The sequence below is a fragment of the Anomaloglossus baeobatrachus genome, chromosome 6, assembly GCF_048569485.1.
Source record: "Anomaloglossus baeobatrachus isolate aAnoBae1 chromosome 6, aAnoBae1.hap1, whole genome shotgun sequence".
In the NCBI taxonomy this organism is placed as follows: Eukaryota; Metazoa; Chordata; class Amphibia; order Anura; family Aromobatidae; genus Anomaloglossus; species Anomaloglossus baeobatrachus.
The window spans coordinates 226,492,765-226,517,492 of NC_134358.1; the positions used below are offsets into that span (position 1 = coordinate 226,492,765).

Consider the following 24,728-nt stretch of genomic DNA (forward strand, 5'->3'; position numbering starts at 1 on the left):
ACTCGAGTCCCCGGCTTCTGGGCCTAGTCTCCCTTCGTTACCGCCCACAGCCCTGACAGTCAGGGTAGGGGCGTGACGCTGCATAGAGCAGAGCTGAGAGCTGGAGTATGTTTTGCATACTCCACCCCTCTCACTGTGTGCACTGTGAATCCGGATTCCCGCACTTTCTCAGGCACGCCCACGGCTTCCTTCTCTAGAAGGACACCGGCAGCCATTAGTGTCAGTTTCTGTACGATACAGAGACAAGTGTGGAAGACCCTGGCATTCTGATAGTCACACAATCGCTGTAACAGGCGTTAAGCAGCACCTGTGGTGCTAACCCCACTAGTGCAGAAGTGCACTTATAGATATGCTTGTACTATATACATTGCACTGTTTGGTCGCACGTTGTATATACCCTCCTGGATTATGCGGAGGAGTTATCAGCATATTCTCTGTGTAAAACAAAGGTGCAGAACCACATGTTTTTCTATACAGCTGGTACAGCATGTACGGCTATACGGCCGGCAGGTACATAGACTCCCATTGTATGCACTAATGGCCAGGGGATGAGGACGGTGTCTGCAGTATTTACTGACAGTTTTTCTGAGACTATGGCTATGATACTAGAAGCCTAGCAGTCCGGACATGTCTCTCACAATATGGGCACTGTTGAATCATTGATCCATGGCCCCCCTCAGTGTGAATAACTAACAGCTCCGGGAATGTCACACGCATCCCAGAGTCACGGCTCTGCACGGACGTCAGTCCCAGACAGCCTAAGTGGGCTCGCTATGAGCGGCCTCGGTTTCATCAGGGTCCTAACAGAAGGACTCGCTGTGTAATGAGGCGGAAGTAGCGGCTCAGGATTCTGATCCTGAGACCGCTCTCAATCTGGATACACCTGATTGTGACGCCATAGTAAATAATCTTATAGCGTCCATCTATAGAATGTGGGTTATTTCTCACAGCTCCTCCAGTGGAGGAGTCAGCTTCACGTATTTTTCTGGACCACTCTGCCTTCAGAGAGGCAGTCCAGGAACACCACGCTTATCCAGATATGCGCTTCTCCAAACGGCTTAGGATACACGTTATCCCTGTCCCCTGACTTGGTCAAGGACTGGACCCAATGTCCCGAGCGGCATCCTCCAATCTCCAGGCTTGTAGCTAGATCCATAGTTGCAGTGGGAGATGGAACTGCAAACTCAAAGATGCCACTGACAGACAGATGGATCTCTGGTCGAAAGCCATCTATGAGGCGGTCGGCGCACCGTTGGCTCCGGCATTCTCTCCCTTGGGGCACTCCAAGCTATTTCAGCTTGTCTTACACAGATTGACACGGTTACACGTACATCTGTGCCGCAGGTGGCATCCTTAACCTCTCAAATGTCTGCATTTGTTTCTTACGCGATTCAGGTTGTCCTGGACTCTGCGAACCGTGCGGCGGTAGCCTCCGCTACTCCGTGTTTTTAAGCAGAGCCTGGTCTGCTCGTTAAGTGAATGGAAGGCAGATTCTGCTTCCAAAAAAGGTTGCCTAACCAGTTGCCTTTTTTCTGCTGACCGACTGTTTGGTGAGCGTTGGATGTAACCATCAAACAGTCCAGGGGTAAGGATTCATCCTTTCCTCAGCCCGGACACAACAAACCCCAACAGAGCAAGAGGCAGTCGGGGTTTTCGGCCTTTTCGAGGCTCGGGCAGGTCCCATTTTTCCTCGTCCAATGTGGACTCAAAAGGAGATTCTTAGCGGGCTCAGTCTCGCCCAAAAAAGCGACAGTCTGAAAACCCGCTTCCAAGGCGGCTTCCTCATGACTTGCGGCCTCGGTCGGTAGCAGGCTCTCCCGCCTTGGCGATATTTAGCTGCCATAGGTCAATGACCATTGAGTGTGAGACATTCTGTCTCACGGGTACAGGATAGAGCTCACTTCTCGTCCTCCAACTCGATTCTTCAGAATTTCTCCACCTCCCGGCCGGGCCGCTGCTCTTCTGCAAACAGGGTGCACTCTATAGGCAGAAAGAGTGATGACCCCCGTTCCTCTTCAGGAACAAGGTCACGGTTTTTACCCCAAATTCTTTGCGGTACCTATAACAACGGGCCGTTCCGTCCCGTTCTGGATCTAAAAATGCTCAGCAAGCTCGTGGACACCAGGCGGTTCCGGATGGAATCCCTCCGCCATGTCATCGCCTCAAGGTCCCAAGGATATTTCCTAGCATCATTAGGCATCAAGGATGCTTATCCACACGTGCCGATTGATCCAGAGCACTAGCGTTTCTACGCTTCGTTATAGGAGACGAACACCCTCTGTTCGTAGCTCTACCTTCCGGCTAGCGACAGTCCAACTGGTCTTCGCCAAGGTCAGGGCAGCAGTAGTCACAGTCTTGCACTCTCAGGGTCACTCTGTGGTCCCGTATTTAGACGATCTACTTGTCAAGGCACTCTCTTAGGAAACATGCCAACACTGCCCGAAAGTTGCGCTGGAGACTCTGTAGAGTTTTGGGTGGATCATCAACTTTTTAAAGTCAGATCCGACCCCGACCCTATCGATAACATATCTAGGCATAGAGTTTCTTACTCTCTCAGCGATAGTGAAGCTGCCGCTAGACAAACAGCATTCACTACGGGCTGCAAGCTCTTCTTTAAGAACCAGTCGCACACATTGAGACGCCTCATGCACTTCCTACGTAAGATGGTAGCAATGGAGGCAGTTCCTTTCGCGCAGTTTTACTGCGTCCACTACAATGGGACATTCTCCGCCAATGGGACGAGGAGTCGACGTCCCTCAACAGAGTCGTCGTTCTTTCTCAGGCGGCCAAGGAATCTCTACGGTGGTGGCTTCTTCTCACCTCTTGGTCAAAAAGAAGGTCCTTCCTATCCCCGTCCTGGGCGATAGTTACGACAGACGCGAGTCTATCAGGGTGGGGAGCAGTTTTTCTCCACTACAGCGCTCAGGGTACGTGGACTCAGCAAGAGTCCACTCTTCAGATCAATGTTCTTGAACACAGAGCAGTGTATCTTGCCCTACAATCCTTCCAACAGCGGCTGGAAAGCAAGCATATCCGACTTCAGTCAGACAGCTCCACAGCGGTGGCATACATCAACCACCAAGGAAGAACGCGCAACCGGCAAGCCTTCCAGGAAGTCCGGCAGGTTCTGATGTGGGTGGAAGACACGGCATCCACCATATCCACAATTCACATCCCAAGTGTGGAAACTAGGAAGCTGACTTCCTAAGTCGCTGAGGTGTGGCCGAAAGAGTATGGTCTCCTCACCCGGACGGGTTTCAGGAGATCTGGCACCGCTGACAGAGGCCGGACGTCGATCTAATGGCGTCACGGCACAACAACAATGTGCCAGCTTCATGGCACGGTTTCACAATCATCGAGCTCTGGCGGCAAACGCCTTAGTTCAGCATTGGTCGCAGTTCCAGCTACCTTAGGTGCCACCTCTGGCATTGTTGCCCAGAGTACTGCGCTAGATCAAGACCGACTGCGGCCGCGCCATCCTCGTCGCTACAAATTGGCCGAGGATGTTGTGGTACTCGGTTCTGTGGTGCCTCACGGTAGGCTAACCGGGGGCACTACCAGACCAATCAGACTGGCTGTCTCAAGGGCCATTCTTCCATTTGAATTCTACGGCCCTCAACCGGATGGTGTGGCATTGAGTCCTGGAACCTAGTGTCGTCAGGATTACCTCAGGACGTGGTTGCCACCATGAGACAGGCTAGCATACCAACGTCCGCCAAGATTGACCACAGGACGTGGAAGATATTCTTATCTCGGTGCTCGGCGCAGGGTGTTTCTCCCTGGCCGGTTGCATCGTCTATGTTTCCTTCCTTCCTGCAATCTAGGTAGGAAAATGGGTTGTCGCTCAGTTCCCTTTAGGGACAAGTCTCAGCGCTATCTGTATTTTTTCAGAAACGACGACTTCCTCAGGTACGCACGTTCCTACGGGGAGTTTGTCTTCTCAGCACTCCGTACAAGCGGCCGTTAGAGCCCTGAGATCTGAACAAGGTTCTAATTGCTCTCCAGATGCCGCCTTTCGAGCCTTTGAAGGATGTCTCCCTTCCCGTTTTTCACGGGAAGTGGCCTTCTAGTAACGGTCTCGTCTCTTAGGAGAGTTTCCGAGCTAGCAACGCTCTCATACAAACTCCCTTCCTGGTCCTTCACCAGGACAGGGTAGTTCTGCGTCCGGTTCCGGAATTTCTCCCTAAGGTGGTATCCCATTTTCATATCAATCAGGATATCACCTCACCTTCTTTGTGTCCTCGTCCAGTCCATCAATTTCAGAAAGATTTGCATCTGTTGGTTCTGGTGAGAGCACTCAGGTTCTACTTCCCGCATGGCGCTCCTGCGCCACCCGGATGCACTCTTTGTCCTTGTCGCTGGTCGGCGTAAACAGTCGCAAGCTTCCAGATCCACCCTTGCTCGGGGGCTCGAGGAACCAATTCTTGAAACCTACAGTTCTACTGGGCTTCTGGTTCTCTCAAGGCCGAAGGCCCATTCTACCAGAGCCGTGGGTGCATCCTGGGCATTACGGCACCAGGCTACGGCTCAGCAGGTGTGTCAGGCACCCACCTGGTCGAGTCTACTTACTTTTACCAAGCATTATCAGATGCATACCTACGCTTCGGCAGACGCCAGCCTAGGTAGATAAGTCATTCAGGCGGCGGTTGGCCACCTGTAGGAGAGGGCCGTTTGACGGCCCTATCATGAGGTATTCTTTTACCCACCCAGGGATTGCTTTTGGACATCCCAATTGTCTGGGTCTCCCAATGGAGCGACAAAGAAGAAGGGAATTTTGTTTACTTACCGTAAATTCCTTTTCTTCTAGCTCCAATTGGGAGACCCAGCACCCGCCCTGTTTTCTCGGGGTTTTTCTGTTTTTTCGGGTACACATGTTGTTCATGTGGTATGGTTCAGTTCTCCGATGTTTCCTCGGATTGAATTGGTCTTTAAACCAGTTATTGGCTTTCCTCCTTCTTGCTTTGGCACTAAAACTGGTGAGCCAGTGATCCCACTGGGGGTGTATAGCCAGAAGGGGAGGGGCCTTACACTTTTAAGTGTAATACTTTGTGTGGCCTCCAGAGGCAATAGCTATACACCCAATTGTCTGGGTCTCCCAATTGGAGCTAGAAGAAAAGGAATTTACGGTAAGTAAACAAAATTCCCTTCTTTGCTTCTCTGAAACTGATTGGCTGCAGTGCAGTTTTGTTTACGTTGATTTGTGACCGAGCATTGCTTGCATCTCTGACTCTTTGGCACATCAATGGTATAGCACTGTTCTGAAAACAAGGAACTTGATTTTACCTCTGAAGACTCCGGTTCCAGCAGTCATACGTCAAAACAAACTTCATTTAAGGGAGTTTGTCAACATGACAGTCTAACCATAGACTTTGATGGGCAGAGCTGTGGATTTCCCATAAATGTATAGTTGGGAATAATCTCTTCCTATGCCATATAAGACTGATTTAGTTTTGTAACTCTTGCCTGTCTGATGTTACTGTATGCCAACACCAACAAACCTTTTAAATCTTTTAAATGGAACCTGTCATGCGATTTATGCACAAAACACAGGCATCATGAGTCAGTACTTGGTTGCATGATTGCAGCCAGGTATATATATTTTCTGAAACGACAGAGCATTTCAGAACAAATCTGCTTTGAGATCTAGCCAGGCACCATAGCCGAAGACTAGTCAAGCTTCTCTCCCAGCTGCCTCTTTGTGGCAACAGTGACTATGTGTCTCTCCATTGTGTGTACATATGGAAAGTTCTGTCAATTGCCCACAACTTCACTGGGAAGAGCTGTCCGAGGGTGGTTCTGGACAAGTCCCATCTCTGGCTATAGTCTCCAGCAGGCTCTTCAAAGTATACTTTCTCTGAAACGCTTTTATTATGCAGTCTGCTGTTTTAGAATGGAAGAACTTGCTCTGCACGCAAGACATTTGTTTGTTTTACTAATAAAAATTATTTCTGTTTCTTACTCAGAAAAAAGCCTAATTGTAGAGGGTAAAAGAGAAAAGAAGAAGGTGGAAAGATTGTGCCTTGAAATGTCAGTTGTGAAAAAAGATCCAGTCTTAACTGAAGGTAATGACTATTTCACTTTCATGTGAGTACCTGCCCATTATGCAACCACTATGCCTTTTTGTGTGTGTGTGTGTGTGTGTGTGTGTGTGTGTGTGTGTGTGTGTCCACATTGATTGGTTATATTGCTGAGCATGTAAATTGTGAACTCCCAGGCTGCCTTCCCCCAGTATGATTTTCCATGATACTTCCCACTGATATTACACATAATGGTGCCGATCCACAAAGCTTACATACTGCAAGATATGATACGACACCAGTTTTTGAGCAAGGTGTGGGTCATGTGGTCTTGTCTGATAAGGTGTCTAGGAAATGACATTTTCATTGTATTACATGGCGGCATTGAGAACCAGAGATGGATCATTTTGTCTCCGCTGTTCAAAGGAGTTTAAAGTGAACCTCACAGCTGATATACTGCCCATGATCATACAGCATGTTTCGCACACTGGCTATAAGGTTTCGGCTAGGTATGTTTGAATTTAAAACGCTGTGGCATTTCAAAGAAAAGCATACTTTAAATATCTGCAGACTAGCTGGACAGGTGAGTTCTTGCTCCCCTTAAGTGAGAGGTCCCTGTATGTGTATAGGGAGACGCTGCTGGGGACTCGCTTGTCTGCCTATTCTTTCATGTGTCTCAATCCCTGGTGGCTTGTAAAGTACCAAATGTTATTCTCTGAAATACCGCAGTGTCTGAAATCCTACAGCCAATGTCTGATGCACGCTGCCTGATCCACGAGCATCATATATGACCAGTCAGGTTCCCTTTTAAAGGAATATTCATATTTGGAGGATCTGTTCCTGTGCTAAAACTTGTGTTACCATGTGTCCACCAATTGCTTTTACAATGACCACTTTTATCGGTTGTGTGGTTTATTGCACTCAATGGGATATCTAGAAAATGCTCTTGCCACTCATTTATTTATTTTTTTTTTTTTTTCTAATTGCTTTCATTTCTCCATTCACTCTGACTTTGTTTATCAACAATTGTTGGATACTCTGTTTCATACTTGCATTCCTGCCTTTTAGGAAAGGGGAAAAAGCTGTATGATATTGAAAGGGTACAATTCTTTTTAAAGAAAAAGAAATGTGAAGAATTAAGACTCTTACATCGACTGCTTTTCAATCGTCAGGGCACGGTAAGTGTAAAATGTTTAACTCCTGTTTCCAATCTCATCAGAAAGTTTGCTATAATGTCTTGTATATGTGTAGATAAATTTTAGATAAATGTTTAATTAGACATTGCTTTCAAGAAATGCATAGCTTAATAATCTTAGTTCTTTGCCCCAATTTCCTTAAATTTCACTGCAGTGACTGCAAACCGCATATAAGCACATTTTTTAAGATGTAGATTATATCCAGATAGCCTGATTTGATAAAAAAAGGCTTAGAGCCTGGAAGTTCCTCAATGTTTGCTTTACCGTTAGAACATCGTATTTGACTTCAAAATGCACCAATTTTTTTTTTTGTGGTAGTTTGTGAATGGGTATTGGACCTCTTATTTGCATGCGTTATACTGTTCTTTGTTGTGGATTTGATGTCTGGATTGTGGGTTTTTTTTTTTTTTGTATTAATGTTACGGGAGGTTTTTTTAAGTTGACAGGTTTTTTGTTTTTTTTGTTTTTTTTTCATCCTTCAATTTTGTGTGTAATACGCAGCGATTGACTACAAATATGAAGGTGCAAGACTAATTTGCTATGTTTGCTTCTTTTTTTTTTTTTTAGCTGAACATGATAAAGAAAAATATTGGTCAGTTTAATGGCTTTCCATTTGAAAAAGGCAGCGACCAATACAAAAAGAAAGAAGATATGCTTAAGAAGTACGTGTTTGTTGATCTATATAATGCTGGGGGATGGGTGAATTGTGTGCTGTTTTTCAATGTTTTTGCAATTTCATTTTCATTTTTCTTAGGTTTAGAAAAGATGTCTTAAAAAATATGTGTGGTGTGCTTGATCTGGAAAAATCTGGAGCCAACAGTGAATTGGTTTCTAGAATAATGAAATTCCTCATGGAGCCAAAGTCTACAGGAAAAGTATGTATTAAACTACTAGGCTTGAAAGTCAATGTATGTAAAAGTCTAATTTCTAGAGACTTAAGCATACATTTTCTAATATTTTTTTTTTTAACACACTATTTATACTCCCCTTCAAGCCTCTTCCAAAATCCAAATCCAAGTCTCCTAAAGGTGGCAAAAAAGAACGAAGCAGCTCGGGATCTGCCCGAAGATCAAAGTCTCGTAAATCCAATGTAATTTTGACTGATGAGTCTAGCAGTGAGGAGGAGCAAAAAGATAAAGAGGAGTCTTCAGCTGATGAAAAGGAAAGTGATGAGGAAGATGAAGAGGTACAAATGAGAAGTGTTGGTGAATAGATAATTGACTGTTCTAATGTTTATGCATGTAGCAGGTGAAATAAGTATTGAAGAGGCAACCCAATTTTCTAACTAAATATATTTCTAAGGCTATGTGCACACTGTTTTTGGTGTAGTTTTGTGACAAAAGTGCATGCCTATCCTTATGCCAGCAAAGTCAATGAGCATTCTGAAGTGTTGTGCACATGTTGCTTATTTTTCGCTTTCAGATTTGGTGCAAAAATAACCTGCAGCATGACAATTTTTTACAGGTTTTTTTTTTTTTGCCAGTCTTTCCACCCCAAATATATAAAAAAACAAACAAAAAAAACCCCCAAACACACATTTGTTTGTTTCTTCATCGTTCCTATGGGAGACCCAGACCATCGGTGTATAGCTTCTGCCTCCGGAGGACACACAAAGTACTACACTAAAAAGTGTAGCTCCTCCCTCCGAGCATATACACCCCCTGGATAACCAAATATAGCCAGTTCAATGCTTTGTGTTCAGGAGGCACACATCCACACATGCATTCTCATCTGATTTTTGATTTTAAAGAGTTTGAAGAAAAGCGGGTCCAAGCCTGGACCCCCGGCATGTCCCTTCTCACCCCACTGTGTCGGCGGTGTTGTTAAGGTTGATTTCAGGGCTGGAGCCTTACATGCTGCGCTCCTTCACCATCCCTCGGGCTCTGGCTTGAAGTGGGAGCCAGCACGGTTCTCACTGCCTTGCAGGAGACCGGTCTCCATCCGCAGCCCTTTCAGGATCCTGCCGGACGGAGCACTCATCCCTCAGGGACCTGGCCCTGCGTCTCACAAGCTAAGTATTTGAGACGTTATTGTCAGGGGTCCCTTGCACAGGTCGGCGTAAGCCTTATTGTTGGGGAGAGTGTGTTATTTAACTTTTGTGACATTTCCGGCCGGTTCTCTGGTTTTCACCTGAGAACCGCCCTGAGGGTGCCTGCGCGCCGGCCGCATTGTAAAATTTAGGCCCCGGCTTCGCCTGAGGCCTAGTTTCGTTTTCACTGCCCCTGCATGTCAATCATGCAGAGGGACAGTGCGGCGCCGCCCACCGGCCGTTCGACACAGCGGAGGACACTCCTCTCTGAGGAGATGTTTCCCTCCCCTGTATATCTCCTTAGCCCTCCGGATCCTGCTCTTTGACTAGGCCCCGCCCCCTCTCCTCACTCCGGCGCCATTTTATCAGCGTTCTCACACCGATCGGCGCTGGCTGCAGCATCTCTGCATAATCTGTCTGGGGGTCCGAGCTGTGGGATCCGGAGGGCACACAAACGGTCTGGTAAGCCACAACCTCCGGTTGTGGACCTTCTTTTACACTCTCTGGGGGTCATTCTGGCTCAGAGCCCCCACCTCAGCAGCATGTCTCACACTAGGAGCAAGGCTGCAAGGCTGTACTCAATATGCACTGCATGTAAGCTCGTACTGCCTGAACCGAGCACATATCCACATTGTGATGCCTGCTCTAACATGGTGGTGCCTCAGCCTGGAGTCTCCCCAGTGGTCCCTCCGGCTGCTCCGGCCCCGGTGGCTGAACCCCCGGCTTGGGTAGAATTGTTCTCGAAGTCTATCTCCCAGTCCTTTGCCGACTCCATGGGAGAGTTGTCCCGGACTCTGCTGAGCATGCATCAGCCCCCTTCTCAGGGCGCCTCTGCTGCTACGGCTCGCTCTGCAGAGCTCACAGAGGATTCTTCATCTGCTCCCAGACCCCGTCCTCCTAAAAGGAGACGCAGGGTCCCCTCTCCTTCCTCGTCCCGCGGCTCTGATTCACGAGCTGACTCGCGGGACGAGGAGGATGCCTTTACAGGGGGCTCGGAGGCTAACTCCATGTGCCCCATTGATCTGACCGAGGGTGACGCAGATGTTAGTGATTTGATTGCGTCCATTAATTCTGTACTGGACCTCAATCCGCCAGTATCAGAGGAGCAACCCTCTCTGGCAGAAAAGCACCAGTTTACCTTGCCTAAGAGAACAAGGAGTGTGTTCTTTAACCACTTCAGTTTTCAGGCCACTGTGACCAAGCCTAGGGCCTGTCCTGACAAACGCTTCCCAAAGCGTGGTTCTGATGACCGTTTTCCTTTTCCACCAGAGGTGGTCAAGGAGTGGGCTCACTCACCAAAGGTAGACCCTCCGGTGTCTAGACTCTCAGCCCGGACAGTTGTATCAGTGGCTGATGGCACCTGACTTAAGGATCCCACTGACCGCCAGGTTGACCTTCTGGCCAAGTCTGTATATGAGGCGGCAGGGGCCTCGTTCTCCCCATCCTTTGCAGCAGTGTGGGCTCTCAAAGCCATCTCTGCTTCTCTAGAGGAGATGCATTCCCTCACTTGGGACTCTATGCCTGAAATGGTTGCCTTAACTTCCCAGGCTTCAGCCTTTTCATCCTACGCCATGTCTGCCATGCTGGAGGCTTCTCACCGCACTGCGGTGGCTTCGGCTAATTCCCTCGCTATCCGCAGGATCTTGTGGCTTCGTGAGTGGAAGGCAGACGCTTCTTCAAAGAAGTACCTTGCTGGGCTCCCATTTGCTGGGTCCCGGCTGTTCGGTGAACAACTGGATGAAATTATTAAGGAAGCTACTGGCGGGAAGAGTACTTCCTTGCCACAGACTAAAACCAGGAAACCTGTCCAGGGAAGGAACCAGTCGAGGTTTCGTTCCTTTCGTTCACTGGTCGTCCTCTAAGCCCTCGGCCTCGTCCACTAACTCAGCCAAGGACCAGAAGCCCAACTGGCGCAAGAAGCCGCGTCCACAGAAGTCCGCAGGAGCTGCTGCCACCAAGGCAGCCTCCTCTTGACTATCTGGCAGAGCCAGCAACGTCCTTGGTCGGTGGCAGGCTCTCCCACTTTGGCGACGCGTGGTTTCAACACGTCTCCGATCAGTGGGTGCGGGATATCATCTCCCATGGCTACAGGATTGAATTCTCTTCCAGCCCGCCAAACAGATTTTTTTTTCTGTCAACTCCCCCCTGCTCCAAGGCCGCAGCCTTCTCTCAGGCCGTGGCATCCCTGCAGGCCAACGGAGTAATTGTACCGGTTCCCGCCCGGGAACGGTTCAGAGGTTTCTACTCAAATGTCTTCCTAGTCCCCAAAAAGGACGGTTCCTTCAGGCCCATTCTGGTTCTCAAGCTTCTCAACAAGCATGTTCAGGTGCGGCATTTTCGCATGGAGTCTCTGTGATCAGTCATTGCCTCAATGACCCAAGGAGATTTCCTGGCATCCATCGACATCAGAGATGCCTATCTGCATGTGCCAATTGCAGTTTCACACCAGCGTTGGCTACGTTTTGCAATCTGAGAGGAACATTTCCAATTCGTGGCTCTCCCCTTCGGGTTAGCCACCGCCCCTCGAGTATTCACCAAGGTCATGGCAGCAGTGGTTGCGGTTCTGCACCTCCAGGGGTTGGCAGTGATTCCTTACCTGGACGACCTTCTAGTCAAGGCTTCATCCAGCGCAGACTGTCAGCGGAGTGTCTCGCTCACTCTCGCCACTCTTGTTCAATTCGGGTGGCTTGTCAATCTGCCCAAGTCCACTCTGACTCCGACCCAGAAACTCGCGTACCTAGGGATGCAGTTCGAGACTCTGCCGGCACTTGTCAAGCTGCCCTTAGTCAAACAGCAGTCCCTCCATCTGGCGGTGCGCTCTCTGCTGAGGCCCCGCCGTCATTCCATCAGGCACCTAATGCAGGTGCTGGGTCAGATGGTGGCGTCAATGGAAGCGGTTCCCTTTGCCCAGTTCCATCTGCGTCCTCTGCAGCTGGACATTCTCCGCTGTTGGGACAAGCGGACTTCTTCCTTGCACAGGTTGGTGGCTCTGTCACCACAGACCAGGGGCTCCCTTCAGTGGTGGCTTCGGCCCCTCTCTCTGTCTCAGGGACGCTCCTTCCTGGCCCCGTCCTGGGTGATTCTCACCACGGATGCCAGTCTATCCGGCTGGGGAGCAGTATACCTCCACCACCGAGCACAGGGCACTTGGACTCCGTCCGAATCAGCCCTCTCGAACAATGTGCTGGAAATCAGAGCTGTGCTCCTAGCTCTCGTAGCCTTTCACCACCTGTTGGCAGGCAAGCACATCCGAGTCCAGTCAGAACGCGACAGCGGTTGCCTACATCAATCACCAGGGCGGGACTCGCAGCCGCCTGGCAATGTTGGAGGTTCAACGCATCCTTCAGTGGACGGAGGACTCCAGGTCCACCATATCCGCAGTCCACATCCCAGGCGGGAAAACTGGGAGGCAGATTATCTCAGCAGTCAGGCCGTGGACAGCGGCGAGTGGGCTCTGCATCCGGCAGTGTTTCGGTCAATCTGCCGCAAGTGGGGCACTCCGGAAGTGGATCTAATGGCATCCCGGCACAACAACAAGGTCCCGGTTTACGTGGCTCGCTCCCACGATCCTCAAGCCTTTGCAGCGGACGCGCTGGTTCAAGATTGGTCCCAGTTTCGTCTGTCTTACGTGTTTCCCCCTCTAGCTCTCTTGCCCAGAGTCCTGCGCAAGATCAGAATGGAGGGCCGTCGGGTCATCCTCATTGCTCCAGACTGGCCCAGGCGAGCTTGGTACCCAGACCTGCTCCGTCTGTCCGTAGAGGTGCCGTGGCATCTCCCGGACCGCCCAGACCTTCTCTCACAAGGTCCGTTTTTCCGCCAGAATTCTGCGGCTCTGATTGACGGCGTGGCTCTTGAGTCCTGGATCTTGACCACTTCTGGCATTCCTCCTGAAGTCCTCTCCACTATGACTCGGGCTCGGAAGTCTTCCTCGGCCAAAATTTATCACAGGACTTGGAGAATTTTCCTGTCCTGGTGTCGTTCTTCCGGCCATGTCCCTTGGCCTTTTTCCTTGCCGACCATCCTGTCCTTTTCTACAGTCCTGTCTGCAGCTAGGACTATCCCTCAATTCCCTCAAGGGACAGGTCTCGGCTCTGTCAGTGTTTGTTCCTGCGGCGTATCGCCCGGCTGGCTCAGGTGCGCACCTTTATGCAGGGCGCATCTCACATCATTCCGCCTTACCGGCGGCCTTTGGATCCCTGGGACCTTAATCTGGTCCTCACGGCTTTCCAGAAACCCCCCTTTGAGCCTCTTAGGGAGGTTTCTTTGTTTCGTCTTTCACAGAAAGTCGTCTTTCTAGTGGCCATAACTTCCCTCAGGAGAGTCTCTGATTTAGCTGCGCTCTCTTCGGAGTCGCCTTTTTTGGTTTTTCATCAAGACAAGGTGGTTCTCCGTCCGACTCCCGACTTTCTCCCTAAGGTGGTATCTCCTTTCCACCTTAACCAGGACATTTCATTGCCTTCCTTTTGTCCGGCTTCTGTTCATCGCTTTGAGAAAGCATTGCATACTTTAGATCTGGTGCGGGCGCTCCGGATCTGTGTCACGCACCACTGTTCTTAGGCGGTGCACCTCTCTTTTTGTGCTAACCACAGGTCGGCGTAAGGGCCTCTCGGCTTCTAAACCGACCCTGGCTCGTTGGATTAGGTCGGCCATTTCTGATGCCTACCAGTGTTCTCAGGTGCCTCCCCCGCCGGGGATCAAGGCACACTCGACCAGAGCTGTCGGTGCCTCTTGGGCTTTCAGGCACCAGGCTACGGCTCAGCAAGTCTGTCAGGCTGCCACTTGGTCTAGTCTGCACACCTTTTCGAAGCACTACCAAGTGCATGCTCATGCATCGGCAGATGCGAGCTTGGGCAGACACATCCTTCAGGCGGCTGTCGCCCATTTGTGAAGTTAGGTTTCGCCTACTTCTCAGTTTTCTGTTTATTTCCCACCCATGGACTGCTTTGAGACGTCCTATGGTCTGGGTCTCCCATAGGAACGATGAAGAAAAAGAGAATTTTGTTTACCGTAAATTCTTTTTCTTATAGTTCCGTAATGGGAGACCCAGCACCCTCCCTGTTGCCTGTTGGCAGTTTCTTGTTCCGCGTGTTATCACTGGCTGTTGTTGTAGACCGAGGCTCCGGTTGTTCCGGTTTTTGCTCTATCTCTACTAGTGGGTGGCTATTCTCCTTCAGCTTTTGCACTAAACTGGCTATATTTGGTTATCCAGGGGGTGTATATGCTCGGAGGGAGGAGCTACACTTTTGAGTGTAGTACTTTGTGTGTCCTCCGGAGGCAGAAGCTATACACCCATGGTCTGGGTCTCCCATTACGGAGCTATAAGAAAAAATTTACGGTAAGTAAACAAAATTCTCTTTTTTTTTTTCTGCCAAGAAATGCAGACATTTCTGCAACTAAATACTCAGTGTATGCACAGCCTAAAGGTGCCATTGACACAAATTTGTCACCAGATGTCTGTAACAAGCCATCCAATCCACACAGGCAAAGAAATCAAACGGTAGATGTCCATAAATTTAAAATTGTGTGTAATAATGAGAAATGGCACAGGAAAAAAAATATTTAGCACATGAAGAAAGCCGTGCAGAAATCCACGGAAAGTCATGACACCAGCTGAAATTTATCAATAATTAGAAAGCAATCATGCCACTTATTGAAAAATATTAGCTGGTTGAACTGATAGCCTTTAAAAGGTGACTCATCCAAAGGACCAACTGAACTGAACAAATAGGTTAGGTTGTTAAGTTAGAGTAAATTATTGTTAAGATAATTCTATGGAGATGAAATTGTTGTGACAATGAAAAAGAAAATGATGTAACAGAAGCATTGTACGATCCGAAGACATTTTATGGAATGTAACAACATGTTCTCTTGTTGATGATATGTGCTTGCTGACATCAAATAAAATATGTTTAAAAAAAAAAAAAAAAAAAAGGTGACTCATTAGAGGCATTTCAAAAAGTGGTCATCACCAACAATGGCTTTTAAATAGTTAAATTTTAAAAAAAAGTATTAAATTTCAGTAAGTGTGTTCAATACTTTTTTCCCTCTCATTTCTCAATATTACACAACATTAAATTTATGGACATCTGTAGTTTCCTTTTTGTCTGTGTGAATTGGATGGGTTGTTACCGACCTCTGGTGAGAACGTTAGGTCAATAGCACATTTTGAAATATGCACTACTCACAAAACGTTAGGGATATTTGAAATTTCAGGATGATCCTAAAATTCCCTCTAACCTTTCTTTATCGTTCCTTTGGGAGACCCAGACCATGGGTGTTTAGCTTCTGCCTCCGGAGGACACACAAAGTACTATACTTAAAAGTGTAGCTCCTCCCTCTGAGCTTATACACCCCCTGGTAGCCAGTCCTAGCCAGTTTATTGCTTTGTGTCAGGAGGCATACATCCACACATGCATTCTCATCTGATTTGTTTGACTTTTGGAAAGAGTTTGAAGAAAAGCGGGTCCATGTCTGGACTCCCGGTATGTCCCTTCTCACCCCACTGTGTCGGCGGTGTTGTTAAGGTTGATTTACAAGGCTGCAGCCTTACATGCCGCGCTCCTTCACCATCCCTTCTGGGCTCTGGCTTGAAGTGGGAGCCAGCACGGTCTCCATGCCTGGCAGGAGTCCGGTCTCCATCCACAGCCCCTTGAGGATTCTGTTGGACCGGAGCACTCATCCCCAGGGACATGGCCCTGCGTCTCAGCAGCTAAGTACCTGAGACGTTTATGTTGGGGGTCCCGGTTCTTTATTGTAAGGGGAGAGTATGCTGTATGTGATTGTTTTAACTTTTCCGGCGGGTTCTCTAGCTTTTGCCTGAGAACCGCGCCGATGGTGCCTGCTTGTCGGCCTCGCCGCTTAAATTTAGGCCCCGGCTTCGCCGGAGGCCTAGTTTCATTTTCCTGCCCTCGCATGTCACTCATGCAGAGGGGACAGGTTCGGCTCCTCCCAGCGGCCGTTCTACACAGGGGAGGGACACTCCCCACTGCTGGGGCGTCCCTCCTTCCCTGCAGGTCTCTATAGCCCTCCAGTTCCCGCTCTTTTATAGGAATGCCCTCTTAGGCAGAGTTCACTCTGCTCTGGGACATCCTGCATTCTGCATCTCTGCTGAGGTGCTGCGACTGGGGGACCGGGCTTCGGGATCTGGAGGGCACACAACACCACGCTCAACGGTCTGGTAAGCCACAGCTGGTCTCCGGTTGTGGACCTCTGTATATTAGGAGCAAGGCTCCAAAGCTTTATTCTGCATGCACTGCATGTAAGCTCCTGCTGCCTGAGACGAGCATTTATCCACACTGTGATGGTTGCTCTAACTTGGCGGTGCCACAGCCTGGAGTCTCACCCCCAGTGGTCTCTCAGGCTGCTGCTGCACCTGTGATTGAACCCCCGGCCTGGGTAGAGTCCTTTTCTAGGTCCATATCCCAGTCATTTGCTGAGTCCATGGGGCTTTTGTCCAGGACTTTGATGAATATGCATCAGCCCCCCTCACAGGGTGGCTCTAATACTCTTGACAGAGGACTCCTATCCTCTGACCTCCGTCCATTGGAGCTCACGGAGGATTCATCATCTGATCCCCAGACCCCGTCCCTTCTAAGAGAAGGCGCAGGGTTTCCTCCCCCTCCCCATCCCACAGCTCTGTCTCAAGAGCTGACTCTCTAGATGAGGAGGATGCCCTCACTGGGGGCTCGGAGGCTATGTATCCCATCGATTTCTCTGAGGGTGACTCAGATCTTAGTGATTTGATTGCTTCTATTAATTCTGTGCTTGATCTCAATCCGCCAGTGTCAGAGGAGCAACTCTCTTTGGCAGAAAAACATCAGTTTACCTCGCCTAAGAGAGTGAAGAGTGTGTTCTTTAACCACTCCAGTTTTCAGACCGCTGTGACCAAACCCAGGGCCTGCCCTGACAAACGCTTTCCAAAGCGTGGTTCTGATGACCGGTTTCCATTTCCACCTGAGGTGGTCAAGGAGTGGTCTCACTCCCCAAAGGTAGACCCTCCGGTGTCTAGGCTCTCAGCCCGGACCGTTGTGTCGGTGGCTGACGGCACCTCACTTAAGGATTCCACTGACCGTCAGATTGACCTTCTGGCCAATCTGTGTATGAAGCTGCGGGGGCCGCGTTTTCCCCGACTTTTGCAGCAGTGTGGGCTCTCAAAGCCATCTCTGCTTCTCTAGAGGAGATGCATTCCCTCACCAAGGAATCTATGCCTGAGATGGTTACCTTAACTGCTCAGGCTTCAGCTTTTTCATCCTATGCCATGTCTGCCATGCTAGAGGCTGCTCACCACACTGCTGTGGCTTCAGCTAATTCTCTTGTTATCCGCAGGATTTTGTGGCTTCGAGTGGAAGGCAGATGCTTCTTCCAAGAAGTTTCTTGCTGGGCTCCCTTTTGCTGGGTCCCGGCTGTTCGGAGAACAGCTGGACGAAATCATTAAAGAAGCTACTGGCGGGAAGAGTACTTCCATGCCACAAACAAAGACCAGGAAACCCGCCCAGGGTAGGAATCAATCGAGGTTTCGTTCCTTTCGTTCCTCCAGCTGGTCATCCTCTAAGCCTTCCGCCTCGTCCGCTAACTCAGCCAAGGATCAGAAATCCAACTGGCGCCCAAAAGCGCGTCCGCAGAAGACCGCAGGAGGTTCTGCCACTAAGGCAGCTTCCTCATGACTCTCGGCCCGCTCCAGCGACGTCCTTAGTCGGTGGCAGGCTCTCCCACTTTGGCGACGCTTGGTTAAAGCAAGTCTCCGATCAGTGGGTGAGAGACATAATATCTCACGGCTACAGGATAGAATTCTCTTCCAGCCCTCCAAACAGATCTTTTTCTCTCAACTCCCCCCTGCTCCAAGGCTGCCGCCTTCTCGCAGGCCGTGGCGTCCTTGCAGGCAAACGGAGTGATTGTCCCAGTTCCCGCTCAGGAACGGTTCAGAGGTTTTTACTCAAATATCTTCCTAGTTCCAAAAAAGGACGGTACCTTCCGGCCCATCCTGGATCTCAAGCTTCTCAACAAGCATGTCTGGGTGCGGCATTTTCGCATGGAGTCTCTGCGATCAGTCATTGCCTCAATGACCCAAGGGGAGTTCCTGGCGTCCATCGACATCAGAGATGCCTATCTACATGTGCCAATCGCAGTGTCACATCAGCGTTGGTTACGTTTTGCGATAGGAGAGGATCATTTCCAATTCGTGGCTCTCCCCTTCGGGTTAGCCACCGGCCCCTCGGGTATTCACCAAGGTCATGGCGGCAGTGATTTGCGGTCCTGCACCTCCAGGGGTTAGCAGTGCTTCCTTATCTGGACGACCTTCTGGTCAAGGGTACATCCAGCGCAGACTGTCAGCGGAGTGTTTCGCTCACTCTCGCCACCCTAGCCCAATTCGGGTGGACTGTCAATCTTCCCAAATCCACTTTGACTCCGACCCAGAGTCTCACGTACCTAGGGATGCAGTTCGAGACTTTGCCGGCACTTGTGAAGTTGCCCTTAGACAAACAGCTGTCACTCCCGGTTGGCGGTGCGCTCTCTCCTGAGGCCCCGCCGTTATACCCTCAGGTGTCTGATGCAGGTGCTGGGTCAAATGGTGGCCTCTATGGAGGTGGTTCCCTTTGCCCAGTTCCATCTGCAGCTGGACATTCTCCGCTGTTAGGACAAGCGGACTTCCTCCTTACAGAGGTTAGTGGCTCTGTCGCCACGGACCAGGAGCTCTCTTCAGTGGTGGCTTCGACCCCTCTCCCTGTCCCAAGGGCGCTCCTTCCTGACTCCGTCCTGGGTGATTCTCACCACGGATGCCAGCCTATCCGGCTGGGGAGCGGGTACATCTCCACCACAGAGCATAGGGCACTTGGACTCCGTCCGAGTCAGCCCTTTCAATCAATGTGCTGGAAACCAGAGCTGTGCTTTTAGCTCTCCTAGCCTTTCACCACCTGTTGGCGGGCAGGCACATTCGAGTCCAGTCAGACAACGCGACAGCGGTTGCCTACATCAATCACCATGGCGGGACACGCAGCCGCCTGGCGATGTTGGAAGTACAACGCATCCTTCAATGGACGGAGGACTCCAAGTCCACCATATCCGCAGTCCACATCCCTGGCGTAGAAAACTGGGAGGCAGATTATCTCAGCCGTCAATCCGTGGACAGTGGCGAGTGGTCCCTGCATCCGGCAGTGTTTCAGTCAATCTGCCGCAAGTGGGGCACTCCGAACGTGGACCTAATGGCATCCCGTCACAACAACAAGGTTCCGGTTTACGTGGCTCGCTCCCACGATCCTCAGGCCTTCGCCGCGGACGCTCTGGTTCAAGACTGGTCCCCAGTTTCGTCTGTCCTACGTGTTTCCCCCCTCTAGCTCTCTTGCCCAGAGTCCCTGCGCAAGATCAGAATGGAGGGCCGTCGAGTCATCCTCATTGCACCGGACTGGCCCAGGCGAGCTTGGTATCCGGACCTGCTCCAACTGTCCGTGGAGATGCCGTGGCATCTTCCGGACCGTCCAGACCTGCTCTCGAAAGGTCCGTTTTTCCGCCCGAATTTTGCGGCACTCAAATTGATGGCGTGGCTCTTGAGTCCTGGATTTTGACTGCTTCTGGTATTCCTCCTGAAGTCATCTCCACTATGACTCGGGCCCGTAAGTCTTCCTCCGTCAAGATCTATCACAGGACTTGGAAAATTTTCCTGTCCTGGTGTCGCTCTTCCGGCCATTCTCCTTGGCCATTCTCGTTGCCGACCCTTCTGTCTTTTTTACAGTCCGGTCTGCAGCTAGGACTGTCCCTTAACTCTCTCAAGGGACAAGTCTCAGCTCTGTCAGTGCTGTTCCAGCGGCGTCTCGCCCGGCTGGCTCCGGTCCGCACCTTCATGCAAGGTGCGTCTCACATCATTCCGCCTTATCGGCGGCCCTTGGATCCCTGGGACCTTAACTTGGTCCTCACGGTATTGCAGAAACCCCCTTTCGAGCCCCTTAGGGAGGTTTCTTTGTATCGTCTTTCTCAAAAGGTGGCCTTTCTAGTTGCCATAACTTCTCTCAGGAGAGTCTCTGATTTGGCTGCGCTCTTTTCGGAGTCACCTTTTTTGGTTTTTCACAAAAGACAAGGTAGTTCTCCGTCCGACCCCGGACTTTCTTCCTAAGGTGGTCTCTCCCTTCCACCTTAACCAGGATATTTCCTTGCCTTCCTTCTGTCCGGCCCCTATTAATCGCTTTGAGAAAGCGCTGCATACTCTAGATCTGGTGCGTGCTCTCCGGATCTATGTGACTCGCACCGCTGCGCTTAGGCGTTGCAACCTCTCTTTTTGTGCTAACCACAGGGCAAGGGTCTCTCTGCTTCTAAGCCGACCTTGGCCCGTTGGATTAGATCGACCATTTCGGACGCCTACCAGAGTACTCAGGTGCCTCCCCCCGCCGGGGATCAAAGCACACTCGACCAGAGCTGTCAGTGCCTCTTGGGCTTTTAGGCACCAGGCTACGACTCAACAAGTCTGTCAGGCTGCCACTTGGACTAGCCTGCATACCTTTTCGAAGCACTACCAAGTGCATGCTCATGCTTCGGCAGATGCGAGCTTGGGCAGACGCATCCTTCAGGCGGCTGTCGCCCACTTGTGAAGTTAGGCTACGCCTACTTCTTAGTTTTTTTTTTTCTGTTTATTCCCACCCAGGGACAGCTTTGGAACGTCCCATGGTCTGGGTCTCCCAAAGGAACGATAAAGAAAAAGAGAATTTTGTTACTTACCGTAAATTCTTTTTCTTATAGTTCCGTATTGGGAGACCCAGCTCCCTCCCTGTTGCCTGTTGGCAATTTTCTTGTTCCGTGTGTTATCACCGGCTGTTGTCGTGGACAGAGTCTCCGGTTGTTCCGTTTCTTACTCGGTTCTACTAGTGGGTGGCTATTCTCCTTCAGCTTTTGCACTAAACTGGCTAGGACTGGCTACCAGGGGGTGTATAAGCTCAGAGGGAGGAGCTACACTTTTAGTGTAGTTCTTTGTGTGTCCTCCGGAGGCAGAAGCTAAACACCCATGGTCTGGGTCTCCCAATACGGAACTATAAGAAAAAAGAATTTACGGTAAGTAACAAAATTCTCTTTTTTCAGGTTAAACATAATGTAAAGCTCTCTAAGCTTTTGAATGCATATGTCCAACTGTTCAATGTTTAAGCACTTTTTGCACAACTTGCTGTTCTTTAACAAGGAGCTTAATGGCCACATTCACAATGTTTTTGATCCATGAATCGCCCAACAAATTTCAGGGTTTAATTAGAATTAGTATGTAAACAGTCTTCTCATGCTGTTCACATTTTGACATCGTGAAACCAAGACGACACATAACAATTGATCAACAGTAACATTGTGCGGCTTCAAGCAGGATGTTCTCAGACGGAAGTGGCCACTGAGCTTAGTGTCATCAGCAGGTTACAGATGGACAGGAAGAGTCACAGAAAGGCATAGAAGTGGACGTCCTATAACAACACCCCACACCGATGACCGCTTCATTAGTGAATGGCACACCACTTCAGCCACATTTTTAGGGAGGTGAGAGGTACCCAAGTATCATGTCAGACCATCCAAACCCGTTTAAATCAGTGTGGTCTGTGAGAGTACCTGTACATCAACAGGCGAAGGCATCATTGTCTTGTTGGACGAGGGACCAATGGGCCTCAGTACTGTTCACTGATGAAACTCTACTCACCCTGAGCAGAAATGATGGCCTCCAATGATGTTGGAGATGTCATGTAGAGCCCTATGTATCAGCCACTGTTGTCACCAAAAGAGCCTTTGGTGGTGCTGGTGTTATGGATGCTTTACACGCTGCGACATTGCTAACGATATATCGTCGGGGTCACTGTGTTTGTGACGCACATCCGGCGGCGTTGGTGACATTGCAGCGTGTGACAGCTAGGAGCGACTATCAACAATCGCAAAAAACGTCAAAAATCGTTGGCACGTCGCTCCTTTTCATATCGTTGGTGGTGCATGCCTCTGGTTGTTCGTCGTTCCTGCGGCATCACACATCGCTATGTGTGACACCACAGGAACGACGAACATCTCCTTACCTGCGTCCACCGGCAATGAGGAAGGAAGGATGTGGGCGGCATGTTCCGCCTGCTAATCTCCGCCCCTCCTCTGCTATTGGGCGGCCGCTATGACGCCGAACGAACCGCCCCCTTAAAGGAGAGATTGCCCTTTAGTGTGGACAGGTGCGTTTTGTCAATACAGAACTGCTTTACACTTTATGAATGGTACAGTGACAACCCCTACTACTTGAATAACATCATTTTATTTAGTTGTTGTGCCTTTTGTATGAACAGGCATAATTTCATCTTCATGGACGACAATGCTCCAAATCGAGGTTGCATCATTAGGTAACGGCTGCTGGAGACACTGGTACCATTAATGGAGTGGCCTGCACTTTCTCCAGACTTGAAAACCTATGGGATCAGCTCAGTTGCTGTGTAGAGGCTCATAACTGTACCCCAGAACCTCGACCTGGGGGCCGCCCTTCAAGAAAGGTGGAATGCCATGCCTTCAGTAGACAATAACTCATTTGTGAACCGCATGAGAAGTTGCAGTCAAGCTGTAATTGATGCTCACGGCCACATGACAAGTTGAGACATTTGATTTTTTGGGGGGGTATACTCACCACTGTTCTTGGCTTTTCTTTAATAATTTCCTCATCTCAAAGAATTTAACATTTCATATTTCCATTTAAATGCCCTACTTTCATGATAAAATATCACTATAGCGTGAACTTTGTAATTTTTTTTTTTTCTATAACTTTCACCCGAAAGTCAAATATACCTAACTTTTTGTGAGTAGTACTAAAAAAAAAGATTGGTGGTGTTCATTGCTCAAAAAATGGCCGAGATTTAATCAAAGATTTGATCACTTTTCATGAAACTCAGATGGTAAAAACTGACCATCAGGTTGTTTTTGTTTGCATCTTGGTCATTGTACTAAGATGACATTTTCGGGGGCGTGGCTTGAGCTTGATGGCAGGCGGACGCTTTCTCTAAGAGCTCCGCAGGCTGAGGCGGCAGATTACAAATTACAACTCATCAGGCACCTCCAAACATGCCTGGAAAGAAAGGCACAGACACACCAAGCAGACCACCAGCGCTGAGGAGCGGCAGCACAGCGGTGGATCACTTTTTCAGAAGTGGGAAGCTGTCCCCGGGTCCCAGGCCTGCTCCTGTCATGGCACCCGCGACCACGAGGCAGACGCTGGCAGCAGGAGGAATTAGCAGAGGACACGGTGTGGAAGCGGCGGGGGAGACTCACATCACAGAGGTACAGAGCGGTGTCAGTGCAGCGCTGACAGGATCAAGGTCTCCACGTGTTTTCCAGACACCAGTGGTGCAGGGGAATATAGGAGGAGAGCCCGCTGTGAGACATATACAGGAGGAGGGAGGAGGGGGAATTCCAACCTCACAGCAAAGATCAGGAGGTCAGGCTGATGCAGAGAACAGGAGCGTGGGTGCTGAGGGAATTAACCCTGTAAGCACAGACAGCATGAACTCTCAAGGGATATCAGGTTCCCAGGAAAACTCATCCCCAAACAATCAGGGGAAGCAAACTGGAGGCCAAATCACACATATAGTTAACCCTGGCTGTCTCTCTGCAGAAACAGATCGCATATTGCAATTACTGTCAGCTCTCCCTACCAAAAATGATCTAGACATACTAGTGACCAAAATGGAGGCGGCACATGAAAGGGCCCTGTCTATTGTGAAAGGGGACATTGACGCTCTGGATACACGCACAACAGCAGTGGAAAAAGACGTATTTACATTATTTGAAAGAGTTAACACACTGGAGCAAGATCTCTCCAATTCCAGAACACACCTGCAAAATGTCGCCATTCTATTAGATGACCAAGAGAATAGAGGAAGGCGGAATAATATCCGATTGAAAGGAATTCCAGAAGTGATAACAGCCAATGCCCTGCTCAAGTCTGTAACTCTAATATTCAACAAGGTGATGGGGGCTGCTGAGGATACCACCTATGTGATTGATAGGGTCCACAGAGTGTTCCGCCAAGGCCCGGGGGATACTGCCCAACCAAGAGATGTTCTGTGCAGACTACATTACTACACCGATAAAGAAGCCATACTGAGAAATGCATGGACCTATGGAACTGTCTCATATGAAGGGTCTGAAGTCAAGCTCTTTCCTGACATATCATCCAGAACCCTGTACATGAGACGCCAACTTATGCCAATTTTGCAAAAGATCAAAGATAAAGGAGCATCCTACAGATGGGGACATCCATTTCACCTAATAGTTCGCCACAAAGGGGACCAATTCCTGCTGAAGCGTCCGGAGGAAGTGGAAAGTCTCTTCCAATTTCTTGATACGCCTGCGGTGGAAATTCCTAACTGGCTACTGATGGACAGACCTGCCGGGTTACCCCAAAGAAAAAGAGGAAGTAGACGTCTGCCTGCGAGATATCAGAAAAGTTCCAGGGACTTCGTGCCGATCGGTTATTGTTCCCAGGAGGAGCCAGATTGATGACTCGGGTTT

At 49.6% G+C, this 24,728-nt stretch overlaps 1 protein-coding gene across 1 annotated transcript in view; it reads left to right on the forward strand.

The window, feature by feature from the left end:
- Window positions 1-24,728, forward strand: part of DEK (DEK proto-oncogene) — an 86,690-nt gene that overhangs the window by 52,555 nt on the left and 9,407 nt on the right. Inside the window, exons 3-7 of the mRNA XM_075314704.1 lie at window positions 5,964-6,062; window positions 7,086-7,195; window positions 7,781-7,875; window positions 7,968-8,088; window positions 8,208-8,399. Coding sequence (XP_075170819.1) covers window positions 5,964-6,062; window positions 7,086-7,195; window positions 7,781-7,875; window positions 7,968-8,088; window positions 8,208-8,399 — 617 coding nt within the window. The remainder of the gene's footprint in view (window positions 1-5,963; window positions 6,063-7,085; window positions 7,196-7,780; window positions 7,876-7,967; window positions 8,089-8,207; window positions 8,400-24,728) is intronic.